At 39.8% G+C, this 14,900-nt stretch overlaps 1 protein-coding gene across 1 annotated transcript in view; it reads left to right on the top strand.

Moving 5' to 3' along the window:
• si:ch211-272n13.3 (ankyrin repeat domain-containing protein 26) overlaps positions 1-14,900 on the top strand; it is a 154,829-nt gene that overhangs the window by 28,493 nt on the left and 111,436 nt on the right. The window contains exons 8-9 of the mRNA XM_043708882.1: positions 8,546-8,582; positions 10,688-10,757. Coding sequence (XP_043564817.1) covers positions 8,546-8,582; positions 10,688-10,757 — 107 coding nt within the window. The remainder of the gene's footprint in view (positions 1-8,545; positions 8,583-10,687; positions 10,758-14,900) is intronic.

The raw sequence follows: 14,900 nt of genomic DNA, 5'->3' as shown, positions 1-14,900 counted from the left end.
CCCATAGTATTAGGTGCATTAGTCAGAGGGAAATGGGTCTGGGTGGGTTACTCTTCAGAAGGTCAGTGTGGACTTGTTGGGCCGAAGGGCCTGTTTCCACACTGTAGGGAATCTAATCTAATCTAATCTAATTATCTCAATCTCAGAACATTGTTGTAATCTAATTAGGAAACCCACACAGACACTGGGAGAATGTGCAAACTCCACACAGTCAGTTGCCAGAGGCTGGAATCAAATCTGGGTCCCTGGTGTTGTGAGGCAGCAGTGCTAACCACTGAGCCACCGTGCCACCCTTACATCTTGGAATCTAATATGTAATACACAAGTCCAATGTATTTAATACTGTTCATTTATCTGGATGCATGCAGTTTCAACAGCACTTGAGAAACTCAACATTGCCGCTTTTAAGTAGCTGGGATAGTTGGTACTTCAGTCAAAGCTTGCATATTTTCAAGATGAGCTGCAACATCCAACTCTTCTGTAAAGTTACTTTTCAAAGCTGGGACTTCTACCATTTGAAAGAACGAGGGCAGCTAGCGCAGGGAAATGCCACCAATAGCATGTTCTCTTCCAAGTTGTGCTCTCACAATCCCAACTTGAAAAGATATGGAAGCTCCTTTATCATCGTTAGATCAAAATCCTGAAACTCTTATCTGACAAGATTGTAAATGTACCTTCAAGCGTATGGACTGTAGCAAATAAAGAAGATGGATTGCAGTCACCTTTTCAAATAAATTAGATGTGGGGAATTGTGCTGCCCATATTCTTTGACTATTTCTTTTAACATCAGACTTAACATCTCTAATTTGCAGCATGTGGAGGAGAGAATAAACGTGATCTTAAGTATAAATGACTATTATGAGGTTAAAAACGACCATAGTCTAAAATTTTTAGATTGAACTTTTAATCGAACTTTTTAGTGTTTTGTGTATATTTGTTAAAAGCAGATATGGCCAAGGAACATATTAAAACATTGCAATCAATGTAGTATATTGTTAAATTATAGATATTAATTAATTAATTAATACTTTCTCCCTCTCCCTCTCTCTGTCTTTCAAAAAGGTGTTTTGGTACAGGGTAAGATTAGAAAGGCAGGTCAGTGGTCCCCGTCCAGATTTGATCCTTTTGCTGACCTGATTGCTACACCTTGATCTTCCTTCACCGGGTAATTGTTTGCAGAAGGCATAGATAACATCTTTTCTACTGCCTTTGCAAAAATGACTCCTTACCTTTTGGAGGTGCAATGGCATCTGATCTGAGCATTCACATGGCCATCCGCGCTGTTCAGCTACCTGGTACCCAGTCTCTCAGTTATAGAATCATACAGCACTGAAACAAATCCTTTGCTGTAACTCACCCATGCTGACAAAGTTTCCTAAACTAGTCCCACTTGCCTGCCTTTACCAATGTCTCCTCTAAACCTTTCCTATTCATGTACCTGTCCAATTATCTTTTAGATGTTTTAATTATACTTGCATCTATCACTTCCTCTGGCAGTTCATTCCACATATGAACTACCCTCTGTGTGGACAAAGTTCAAGACTCTTTTTTTTTAAATGTTTGTTCACTCACCTTAAAAATGTACGCCCCAGTTTTGAACTCTCCCTCAGGACTTTCCGAGGGAAAGATCTTTGCTATTTCTCTATCTATACCCCTCATGATTTTATAAACCTCTATCAGGCCATCACCTCAACCTGTCATCCAGCCTCATTAAACCCTCCAGTTCTGGTGACATCCTTGTAAGTAAAGTCATAGAGATGTACAGCACAGAAACAGACCCTTCAGTCCAACTCATCCATGCCAACCAGATATCCCAACCCAATCTAGTCCCACCTGCCAGTACCCAGCCTCTATCCCTTCAATCCCTTCCTATTCATACACTCATTCAGATGCTTTTTAAATGTTGCAATTGTACTACTCCACCACTTCCCCTGGCAGACTATTCCACACATGCAGCACCCTCTGCGTGAAAAAGTTGCCCCTTAGGTCTCTTTTTTTATATCTTTTTCCCCTCACCCTAGATGATGCCTTCGAGTTCTGGACTCCCCCATTTCAGGGAAAAGACCTTAGCTATTTAGCCTATCCATGCCCCTCATGATTTTATAAACCTCTAAGGTCACCCCTCAGTGTTCGACACTCCAAGGTAAACAACCTCAGCATATTAAGCGTCTCCCTGTACCTCAGATCCTCGAACCCTGACAAGACCCTTGTAAATCTTTTGTGACCCCTTTTAAGTTTCACATCATTCTTCCGACAGGATGACCTCCCAATCCCTGTTCTCAATAATCTGACCAGTAAAGGAAAGCGTACCAAATGCCACCTTCACTATCCTATCTACTTTCAAGGAGCTATGAACCTGTACTCGAAGGTCTCGTTGTTCAGCAACACTCCCCAAGACCTTGCCATTAAGTGTATAAGTCCTGCTAAGATTTGCTTTCCCAAAATGCAGCTCCTTGCATTTATCTAAATTCAACTCCATCTGCCACTCCTCAGCCTATTGGCTCATCTGATCAAGATCCCATTATAATCAGAGGTAACCTTCTTCGCTGTCCACTACACCTCCAATTTTGATATTGTCTGCAAGCTTACTAACTATACCTCTTATGCTCACATCCAAATCATTTATATAAATGACTAAATGTAGTGGATCCAGCACTGATCCTTGTGGCACTCCACTGGTCACAGGCCTCCAGTCTGAAAAACAGCCGTCCTCCACCACCCTCTGTCTTCTACCTTTGAGCCAGTTCTGTATCAAAATGGCCAGTATTCCCTGTATTCCATGAGATCTAACCTTGCTAACCAGTCTCCCATGGGGAACCTTGTCGAACACCTAACTAAAGGCCATGTAGATCAAGTCTACCGCTCTGCCCTCATTAATCCTCTTTGTTACTTCTTCAAAAAAACTCAATCAAGTTTGTGAGACATAATTTCCCATGCACAAAATGACTATCCCTAATCAGTCCTTGCCTTTCCAAATACATGTACAACCTGTTCCTCATAATTCCCTCCACAACTTGCCCACCACCAATGTCAGGCTCACTGGTCTAGAGTTCCGGGTTTTTCCTTACCACCTTTCTTAGGTAGTGGCACCATGTTAGCCAACCTCCAGTCTTCTGACACCTTACCTGTGACTATCGATGATACAAATATCTCAGCAAAGGGCCCAGCAATCACTTCTCTGGCTTCTGAATGTAAGTTTGCTTGCTGAGCTGGAAGGTTCATTTCCAGATGTTTCATCACCCTACTAGGTAACATCTTCAGTGGGCTTTCGGGCAAAGCACTGCTGATAATTCCTGCTTTCTATTTATATGTTTGGGTTTCTTTGGGTTGGTGATGTCATTTCCTGTTCTTTTTCTCAGGAGGTGGTAGATGAGGTTTACCTCGGTGTGTTTGTTGATAGAGTTCCGGTTGGAATGCCATGCTTCTAGGAATTTTCGTGCATGTTTCTGTTTGGCTTGTTCTAGGATGGATGTGTTGTCCAAGTCGAAGTGTGTCCTTCCTTAACTGTATCTAAGGATACTAGTGAGAGGGGGTCATGCAGTTTTGTGGCTAGTTATTGTTCATGCATCCTGGTGGCTAGTTTTCTGCCTGTTTGTCCAATGTAGTGTTTGTTAAAGTTCTCGCACAGTAATTTGTAAATGACATTGGTTTGCTTGTTGTCTGTATAGGGTCTTTCAAGTACATTAGCAGCTGTTTTAGCGAACTTGAAAGACCCTATACAGACAAGCCAAACAGAGGCCCGCACGAGAACTCCCACACACCAATTCCTCAGCATGCCTTCTCCCATACACCAGCTTCAATGTGAATCCTTCTCCCATACAGCAGTTCCTCATCGTGCATTCATCTGCTCTATCCTCCTATTCCTACCCTCACTAGCTCATAGCACCAGAAGTAATCCAGATATTACTACCCTTGATTAGCTCCTTTTTAAATTCCTGTCTGACTCTATACAGTCTCCCTTCAGAATCTCAACCTTTTCCCTTCCTATGTCGTTGGTTCCATTGTGTACAATGGAAGCGTCTGTCAATGCCTCGGACTAGAGAGTCCCCTAACACAATCGATCTCTTGAAACCCGACATATCCCTCCTTGCCATAGAGCCAGTCTCAATGCCAGAAACCTGGTTGTTTGTAGTACATTCCTCTGAGGATCCATCACCCCTGACATGGGGATAGCCACAAAAGACTCCTGCACTACCTGCCTACCCCCTTACCTTTCCTGGAGTTAACCCATCCGTGTGACTGTATCTGTGACTTTTCTCCCTTCCTATAACTGACATCTATCACACCCCCTTGCTCTTGTAAGTTCCTCATTGCCTGTAACTGTCACTCCAACTGATCCATTCAATATGATAGGATTCGCAACCAACAGCATTTATTGCAGGTATAATCCTCAGTAACACGTAAACTCTCCCTCAACTCCCACATCCAACAAGAAGAGTATATCACTCTACTAAGGGCCATTTTTGCTGCTTCCAATCTGCAGACCTTGAAAATAGCACCGTCTTATTTCTCTACAAAACACTGCTCCAGGCTAACTTAATTCTTATGGCTTATATTTTTAAGTTAAATCAGAGACATATCTCAATTAAAACATATAATCAAGAAAGAACCCTCTCTACTGCAAACTTGCAGCAAAGCCCCAAGGCCACACTTAAAACTATTTGCTTATCTGTCTTTGTGCGATGACCTCTCCCAAACAGGTTCCACCAAGATTGGTTGGGAATTTCACTGCTTTCCCAGGTGCACGCCGCTGTCCAGCGATACATCAATTCAACAGTAAAGGCTCGCTCTCGCTCTCTCGCTATCCCCTGCACAGACCATTTGCTGCCTTTGTCTGCTCCTCTCCCTTTTAGAAGTGCCATTGTCTTTTCTGAACTCTGCCCAGTTTAATAATATCTTTCCTATAGCAGGGCAACCAGAACTGTGCACAGTACGGCAGAAGTAGCCTCAGCAACATCTTGTAAAACTTCAACATGACATTGCAACCCCTGTACTCAATGATCTGAGCAATGAAGGCAAGCATAGTAAATAAACATCTTTAATCTCCCTGTTTACCTATGATGCAATTTTCAAAGAACAATGTACTTGCAGCCCCTATGTGTCTCTGTTTGACAGCACTATCTTGGCATGCAGGAGGTCTTTGTCATCAACAACCGGTCACTATTTCACAGTCCAATCAGTAACTCATTCCTGGCTGTATCTCCATTCATATACAGTCCCCTGACTTCAATTTATATGTAACTAACTTTTCCCCACTGTTTGTATCAACATCTGTGCAAATAGCATTTACAATGAGTATCAGATAACTTTTAAAAAGGATAGTAATCCTTCAACAATTCTTGGCTTTCAATTTTTTTTCCCCCGGCTTTTACATCAGGAAGAAAACTCTAACATATCAAATTCTGGATTTCAATGGAAAAGAAAATTAAGTAGGATTTATGAGTGGCTAATTTATTCCCAAAAATCATCTCTTCAATAGTGAGTGTTTGAAAATCCTGAAGTACTTCATTGTGGGTGCTGAAGGCCATCCGTTACAAACATATACAGGTTGTTCTGGTATAACGCATGATTCATCAGCACAAATTGGCTATAACGCGATTAACGAATTGTGGACGTAGTTTGGATGGTGCAAATTTTGTACTGAACAGGTATAGCGATTTTTCTATTAGTGATCTTCTACAGTGCAATTTTCTGAAGTGGTTTTCCATAGCACAATTTTCTTTGGCACAAAGTTGCAGAGGAACACAACTGTCACGTTATAGCAGGACGACCTGTAAGAGGATTTACTTTTGTCTCCTGTTTACTTGCATAAAAACATAACTGATACATGAATGTTGAAAAAAAATGAGGAATGAAGTTGCCGACAGGATCAACTCCAATACTTCCAAGGTGTTTTTCCCTTTGTTGAATAAGTAACATGAATTTACATGTTGTTCATTGAAGTATATGAGCAATTGAAGTATTTACCCTACCTTTTCAAAGTTTGGTGTGCAGCAAAATTTGTTCTGGAGACTGCCTCTGTCTAATAATTGGGGTTTGTACAAAGAGTGAGTCATTTTGTGTTGGGGTATAAGAAGGGTAGCGGAGATAATCCAGGTCGGTGAGCCTGACGTCCGTGGTAGAGAAGATGCTGGAGAAGATTGTAAGGGATAGGATCTATTCCCATTTGGAAGAAAATGGGCTTATCAGTGACAGACAACATGGTTGTGTGCAGGGAAGGTCATGTCTTACTAACTTAATAGAATTCTTTGAGGGAGTGACAAAGTTCATTGAGGGAAGGACTGTAGATGTCATATATATATATAGACTTCAGTAAGGTGTTTCATGAAGTTCCCTGTGGTAGGCTGATGGAGAAAGTAAAGTCACATGGTGTCCAGGGTGTACTAGCTAGATGGCTGGGCAACAGGAGACCGAGTGTAGTAGTGGAAGGGAGTTTCTCAAAGTGGAGAACTGTGACCAGTGGTGTTCCACAAGGATCCGTGTTGAGGCCACTGCTGTTTGTGATATACATAAATGATCTGAAGGAAGGCATAGGTGGTCTGATAAGCAAGTTTGCAGATGAGACCAAGATTGATGGAGTAGCAGATAGTGAAGGGGACTGTCAGAGAATACAACAGAACAGGGAGAGATTGGAGAATTGATGGAGAAATACTAGATGGAGTTCAATCCAGGAAAATGCGAGTTGATGCATTTGGAAGATCCAATTCAAGAGCGAACTATATGACACTTGGAAAAGTCCTGGGGAAAGTTGATGTACAGAGAGATCGAAGTGTTCAGGTCCATTGTAACCTGAAAGTTGCAATAGAGTGGTCAAGAAGGCATGTGGGATGTTTTCCTTCATTGGTCAGTGTATTGAGTACAAGAGTTGGCAAGTCATGTTATAGTTGTATAAGACTTTGGTTCAACCACATTTGGAATACTGCATACAGTTCTGGTCGTCACATTACAAAAGGATGTGGATGTTTTGGACAAGGTGCAAGGGAGATTCACCAGCATGTTGCCTGGTGTGGAGAGTGCTAGCTATGAAGAGAGGTTGAATAGATTAAGATTATTTTCATTAGAAAGACAGATGTTGAGGGGGAACCTGATTGAGGTCTACAAAATCATGAGAGGTATAGACAGAGTAGTTAGCAAGAAGCTTTTTTCCCCAGAGTGAGGGACTCAGTTACTAGGGGTCTCAAGTTCAAAGTCAGAGGGGAAAAGTTTCTGGGAGATAGGTGTGGAAAGTTCTTTATGCAGAGGGTTTTGATGGGTGCCTGGAATGCGTTGTCAGTGGAGGTGGTAGAGGCAGGCATGATAGCATCTTTGAAGATGTATCTAGACCGATACATGAATGGGCAGGGAGCAGAGGGATACAAACCCTTAGAAAATAGGTGACAGGTTTAGTTAGAGGATCTGGATCAGCGCAGGCTTGGTGGGCCTAATTTTCTTTGTTCCATAGAAGCATTCCAATGTGAACAAACCTGAGTAGAGTCAAGCTTTTAAATGGAATTGTTCCTGTAGGGCAGTAGCCTTAAATTGTTGTATTTGAAAAAAAATCAATATGAAAACAATAAAAAAACAAGTCTAAATTTTTAATAAATCAAGTTCCTTATTTTATGATTACAAATTAGTTTCTTTGAAAAGGAAATTCACCTCAATTATTAACTTTAAAAAGGCAAACTGTAATGTTTAAATGTTTGTTGTACACATGTTAAAGCAAGTACAACAAATTAATGTACTATTTTGTTAACGTAAACATTAAATCCGAAGATCGCGACAGCAGTTTTACTTGGATACTTTCATTTCCACCCAAGTGTTCCCCTATACAAATCTTGAGCATTTCTTCTTTTGTCCAGAAACCAAATCAAGATATGACTCAGCTTCCAGGAATTTACTTTAATTCTTTTGACTGTTCCTGCTGTTCTGAGTTAAGCACCTTCTTGAGGTTCTTTCACTGCCATTCAGCAAGCAGAACATGCCGATTCTCCTTCATATTTCAGGATTATTTACTCTCCATCTAAAGCATGGACCTCATTTCATTTGTGGTGACTTCAGATCTAAAATCGCCACAATTCCAGAAAGCACCCTTCTGCTGGTTCAAGTCACTGGTAGATTTGCTCTGGCAAGCTATTCTAGACCTAGACCTCAAGTTTCATTTTCTGAGAAATCTCTCACACACCCAAAATCAAAAAAAAAACGATGCAGTCTAACCGTACAGCAATGTGATATGCCATTGATTATCCATATTGAGACTTAAACTAATTATCGCCAATTCCCAACTTTCCCTTTGACTTAGAAACAATATGAGTAATTTAAATTCCTTGAAACAGCCGTTGACAACCATCTCCATCAAGAATCTCAGAAAGGTCGACCGACCTATAAACATAGGCCATCTTTTGATTTGCCGTTACTTTACATCTGCTTACCAGATTTTGAAACCAGGTGTTTTCAATTATCTTACATTTTAAAAATGGCAAATTAAAATTAAAAGTTGGACTAAAACTAATGAATTATGAACTTAGGTATTTATAGCCATGTGTAAGTTATTAATTTTGTTTTGCAGTAACAGATGATGCATCTCAGACAGAATCAGTCAGTAGGTAAGAAGTCAATTGGTAGTATAAAACTTGAATATTGCTGTAAAGGGATGTATGGTATCAAAGCCTTTCACCTTGCATTCATCTGGATACCTGGCACATAGGAAGATGACTATGGTAGGTCGATCATATCATCTCTAGGGCACCTCGACAGGGTAGTATCCTAGGCCAAAGGGCTTTTGCCCGAAACGTCAATTTTCCTGCTCCTCGGATGCTGCCTGACCTGTGCTTTTCCAGCACTCTAATCTAGACTCTAGTATCCTAGGCCAACTATCTTCAGCTTCTTTATCATCAACCTTCCCTCCATCATAAGTTCAGAACTGGGGATGTTCACTGAATGATGTTCAGCATCATTCATGACTCCTCAGATAATGAAGCAGTCAATGTTCAAATGCAACATAGAACAAGAACGTTGTATTTGGCTCTCGATGGTTTCACAGGTCGGCGCAACAATGTGAAACCCATCTCACCTACACGATTCCATTATCATCCATATGTTTATCCAATGACTGTTTAAATGCCCTTAAAGTTGAAGTTCTGAATAATGCCAAGGCTTGAGCTGACATGTGGCAAATAAGATTCACATACACCATACAAATGACAGGCATCTCCAGTAGGAAACAATCTCATTACCCTTGATATTCAATGGTGTTGCCATCCCTAAGTTCCTCATCATCAACATCCTGTGGTTCCCATTAACTAGAAACTTAATTGGACTTAAGTGGCCACAAGACCAGGAATACTGTGGCAAGTAATTCACCTCCTGACTCCCCAAATCCTGTTCACTGTCTACGAGACACAGGTCAGGATTATAATGGAATAATTCCCACTTGCCTTGATGAATGCAGCTCCAACAACACTCAAGAAGCTTGATACAATCCAGGATGAAACATTGACATCACATCCACAAATACCACTCTCCACCACAAATGCTAAGTAACAGCGATATGTAGTATATATAAAATGCACTGCAGGAATTCAAGAGAGTTCCTTAGATTATGCCTTCCAGATTTATGAGGCCTTTCACTGAGAAACACAAGGGCAGCAGATACATGGGAACACCACCACATGTAAGTTCCCCTCTAAACCATCACCATCCTGACTTGTAAATGTATTGCCATTCCTTCACTGTCACCTGGATCAAATTCCTGGAATTCCCTCCCTAATGTCATTTTGGGTCTACCTACAGGGCATGCACTGCAACATTTGGAAAAGGCAACTCACCACTTTCTCGAACAACTAGGGATTGGGGACTAAAGGCTGGCTGACCAGTGAAGCCCACATGCTATGAGTCAATTGAAAAAAAAACTAGATAAATGCAAAAATGCCAAATTTCAAATGATTGCAATTTGTATTACTGGTGAGAAAGAGTGCTGCTTATTTGGCAAGTCACTTCAATTGATTGAGGTATTGCCATGGACAAAGGAACAGAACTGTAGGATTTGTGTACTCTGGATAATTTTAAAAAATGTTCAGGACTTGAAAAAATCCTTTTTGTTTTCAAAAACAGAATTCCTGCATATGAATATGCATTACTTCTGGCAACTGTAAATTATCCTAATTACAAGCTCAACTGATTGGTGGTGTAATCATTCAATGATTCAGCAAGCGTTTCCTACACCTGGAATTGCATATTATTAACATGTCCCAATGGTTGGCTGATCAAATCTCTCAACTTGTTCTTCTAACTGTCTGAATTAGGCAAAATATACATTATGTACTTAACTAGCTGGTGCTTGCAAAATCTTTTTTAAAAAAAGTTTGCTGTTCAATATGATTGAGATTGGGCAACATTTGATGAACAATTGAGTGTTCTAACAGTAACACTAGTAATCGATTTAGGCTAATCAGGATTGTAACATGGCTCATTTACACTTGAGAAGTGACATATGATCATATGCAGGGAGCTCTTCAATAAAATAAATAATGATTGTTTGACATTTTAGTGTTTGTCCTGATGAGTACAAGATGAAAAGTTTGATAGCTTGTCTTTCAGCAATACTTGAGGAATATTAATCTTCTGTTAGATTTTTAACATTTTTAAAACTGGTGTATTATTATAACCTTAATTTTCCTTATAAGATTATTTTTACATATTTTGATTTTAGAGCCTCAAAAGGTGCAGGTGACTCATGGCTATCTTCCAATGAAGATGAGGAACTGCAATTTAACTCCAAGGTACTTTATTTTGTCAATATTTTGGTTTTAAACAGGGTTGTAGTAAATATTGCATTGTCTCTTCCTTGGGTATTAATGGCTCATGCCTAGCACATGACTGACAATAATTGTAAGACCATGAAATGCCTTTTTTGGAATACAGATTCTTATTGCTGATCATGCAAAGGCATATAGCTAACAGTTAAAGGTGATGGGATGGATGCTGTAGCCTATCCAAACACTATATATTGCAAATAAATGAGAGACAAACAAAATAAACGTATGTGATGAAATTGCAGAGATCAAAAGTTGGCAAAGTGGAGAAGCTGTACCAAATGGTATATTTCTTTCCTTTGAATAGTGCAAATGCAGAAAAGGTGTGTTCACCAAGATATAGGTAAGAAAAGGCTATTCATTTCTTAATAGCCGCTTCAGTAAGTAGTTCATATTCTGTTATCACTTTTTAAGGAAGACTGTTGAATGATTCGTTCAATGTTGGACAGGCTATTAATTCAATGAGACGATCTTCCTCTGAGAATGAAAGTTCCAGCTTAATTGTTTCACTGCCAGAGTGAATGAACGAATCTGTTATTTGCAAAAATCTGATCTGCGGATTGTCTTCAGATGGAAAATATTCATTAAATTTGTCCTTGAGCTTATCTGGTTGTTCTGAAATGAGTTTAGCAATACAATGATTGTCATATTCCATGTTCTCTTGTATGTCTACAAAGCATTAAAACAAATCAAATATTCCTTCATCAATCCTTTTTTTATTCTAAGCATCCAGTTTATTTTTGAAAGTTTCTATTTTGGCTGCAAGAAACAAGGATGAAGTCAATGGACCTTGCATCTGCAAATCCTGTTCACTTAGAAGCCCAAGTATGACTGCCATGTATCCCAATTTTGAAGACCACCTGTATTATCGAGTAACTGTTATCTTAGATTTCTTTCAAATCAAGAATCATAGAATTTCTTCTTTTATTTTAAAGATTCAAAATAATACCTTGCCAAACAACAACCACCCCACTTCAACTCTGTAGCAAAAGGTTTGTGTGTTCAGCATCCATCTCTGCGCACTGTTCTTTGGATTTTCAGCTGTTCATTGTATTTGCTTTAATAAAATTGACCAGTTTTATGCAATCAGACAACACAACAGCCAATTGTTGTTTGCAAGTTGTTCGCATGGACCATACAGTGTGCTCCTTGATTGGAAAAACTTTTGATTGTATTGGTATGTATATGGGGAAAGCTTACAAGAGATACATTCATATCTTTTTAATACATTAAACATTCGTTCTAGCTGACGAGCAAATAAGGCATATTCACAAAGCTAGGGCATTACATAGAAATTACATTGGAAAAGCGAAAAAAAAGTATATGTTACCTGGAAAAGCTACAGTGTGTGCTAGTTCGATGACCATGATGACTAATGGCATCATTAGGACATTACACTTTTTTGGAAACTCTAGCTTTCTCTGGAATGTCACTGTCCGAACCATCCCTCTGTGTGAAGCATCATCCTTATTGGCAACTGAGTAGCACATACGTATGTATCAACAGTTAGTATCCTAATTCTTATCTCCGTGCCTTTTTTAAAAAAATACTTAGTTTAGGTGCAGAGTTTCAACATTAGATGACTTTCATAGCCCAACACCACTTTTTGCGAAATACTGCTACAAAAGAGTTTAGGATTCCTCTCTGTTGGATGCAGTCTTTCCTCATAACTTCTCTTTGCTTCTTTAAAAGTTTGTTTTTTTTACCATCCCTCTGAACCTTCACTATTCCTTTTGGTTCCCTGTTGTAGTTTTTACACGATAGCTTTCATAAGCGCATTGATATATATCTTAATTTCTATCTCCTTTCTTGTTCAGGGACATCTGTTTGTCCTGCAATTTTCATTTTTTGGGAATTTGTGTTGACTGTACTCAAATTATCTCTGAGAATATTTCTTAGAGACTATTTGGTGAAAATATATGGTTTGAAATTAGAAATACGCAAAGGATGATTGCTTTGATGGGAATGTACTATGGGGCCCCCCAATAGTCAGAGGGAAAATGAAGAGCAAATTTGTAGAGAGATTGCAGATAAATGTAAGTGTAATAGGGTTGTAATAGTAAGGGATTTTGATTTTCCTAACTATGACTAGGACTGCCATTGTGTTAAAGGTTGGGATGATGAGGATTTTATTACGTGCTCAAGAACGTTTTCTTTATAAATATGCAAATCTTCCTATTAGGGAAGAAGCAAAACTGGGCCTTCTCTTGGGAGTTAAGGCAAGGTGTGACAAAAGTATTAGTACGGGGAACACTTTGTGACTAGTTTTGAAACGGTATTGGAAAAGGATAGACCTTCAAAAAAAATTCGAGTTCTTAATTGGAGTGAGCTATGGTATGAGACAAGAATTTTCAAAAGTTGATTGGAGTCGACTATTCACAGGTAAAGGGATGACTGATAAGTGGGAGGCTTTCAAAAATATGATAACAAGCATTCAGAAACATTGTTCCTGTTAGAGTGAAAAGTAAGGCTGGTAAGATTAAGGAATAATGGATGAGTAAAGAATAAAGTCATCTTATTAGATGTAGACAACAGGGATCAAATGAATAATTTGAAGAGTATAAAGAGTGTACGCATTCTTAAAAGGGAAATAAGGAAGGCCCAGAGGGGCACTTGTTAGATAAGGCTAAGGATAATCTGAAGAGATTCCAGAAGCACATTAAGAGCAAAAGAGCAATGAGAGAGAGTAGAGTCTCTTTAGAATGGGGGGGGATCTTTTAGAAACCTATAAGATTACAAAGGGAATAGATAAGATAGAAGCATGGAGGTTATTTCTACTGGCAGGTGAAACTAGAACAAAAGGACGTAGCCTCAAAGTTAGGGGGTCCACGTTTAGGACTGAATTGAGAAGGAATTTCTTCACCCAAAGCATTGTGAATCTGTGGAATTTCCTAACCAATTAATATGACTTAGACTTTGAATGACATAGAATCCCCACAATGTGGAAACAGGCCATTTGGCCCAACAAGTCCACACCAACCCAACGAAGAGTATCCCACCCAGCCCTACTCCTCTACCCTATTGCTCTGCATTTCCCGTGATTAATGCACCTAACCTACATATCTCTGAACACTATGGGCAATTTAGCATGGCCAATTCACCTAACCTGCACATCTTTGGACTTGGGAGGAAACCAGAGCACCCAGAGGAAACCCACAAAGGCACGGAGAATATGCAAGCTCCACACAGTCGCCCTCTTTGAATGTTTTTAAAGCTAAGATTTTTTGAACAGTAAAAGAGTTAAGGGTTACGGTAAGAGGGTGGTTAAGTGGAGCTGAGGCCATGAAAAGATCAGCCACGACCTTATTGAATGGCGGACTGAGCTTCAAGGGCCAGATGGCCTACACCTGTTCTAAACTGGAGAGGGTTCAGAAAAGCTTTACCAGGTTGTTACTGGGAATGGAAGAATTATAAGAAGAGGCTGGATAGTCTGGGACTTTTTTCATTGGAGTGTACAAGGTTGAGGGATGACTTTATAGAGGTTTATAAAATCATGACAGGTGAATATCAAAGTTCTTTTCCCTAAGATGGGGGAGTTCAAAACTAGGGAGTGTATTTTCATGGTGAGAGGAAAAAGATTTAAAAAGGACGCAAGGGACAACTTTTTCAGAGTGATTAGAATATGGAATGAACTGCCAGAGAAAATAGTGAAGGCAGGCACAGTTACAATGTTTTAAAAGACATTTAGATATATACATGAAAGCAAAGATTTGGAGGGATATAGGCCAAACGCAGGCAGGTGGGATTAGTTTAGTTCTGGTATATGGTCATTTTTGACTAGTTGGACCGAACAGTCTAGATTAGAGGGGTGCTGGAAAAGCACAGCAGGTGCATCCGAGGAACAGGAAAATCGACGTTTCAGGCAAAAGCCCTCTTCAGCCCTAATCTAGACTCTGATTTTCAGCATCTGCAGTCCTTACTTTTGCCTAGTTGGACTGAAGAGTCTGTTCTATGCTATGTGACTTTGTGGCTCTCTCTCCTGTTTGAAATTGGCCTGTTGCCAGTCACGGCTTTTGCCAACATCCTTTTGCTCCAGTGGATCCTGCCCAACCCCATTCTTGTCCCTTGAAGTCTGCTCCCACTCAGTTGATTTTTCTTACTGTAGATTAA

Source organism: Chiloscyllium plagiosum, chromosome 19 (genome assembly GCF_004010195.1).
Source record: "Chiloscyllium plagiosum isolate BGI_BamShark_2017 chromosome 19, ASM401019v2, whole genome shotgun sequence".
NCBI classification, from domain to species: domain Eukaryota; kingdom Metazoa; phylum Chordata; class Chondrichthyes; order Orectolobiformes; family Hemiscylliidae; genus Chiloscyllium; species Chiloscyllium plagiosum.
The sequence above is the reverse complement of the archived record's forward strand: the minus strand, read 5'-3'. Positions and strand labels throughout refer to the sequence as shown.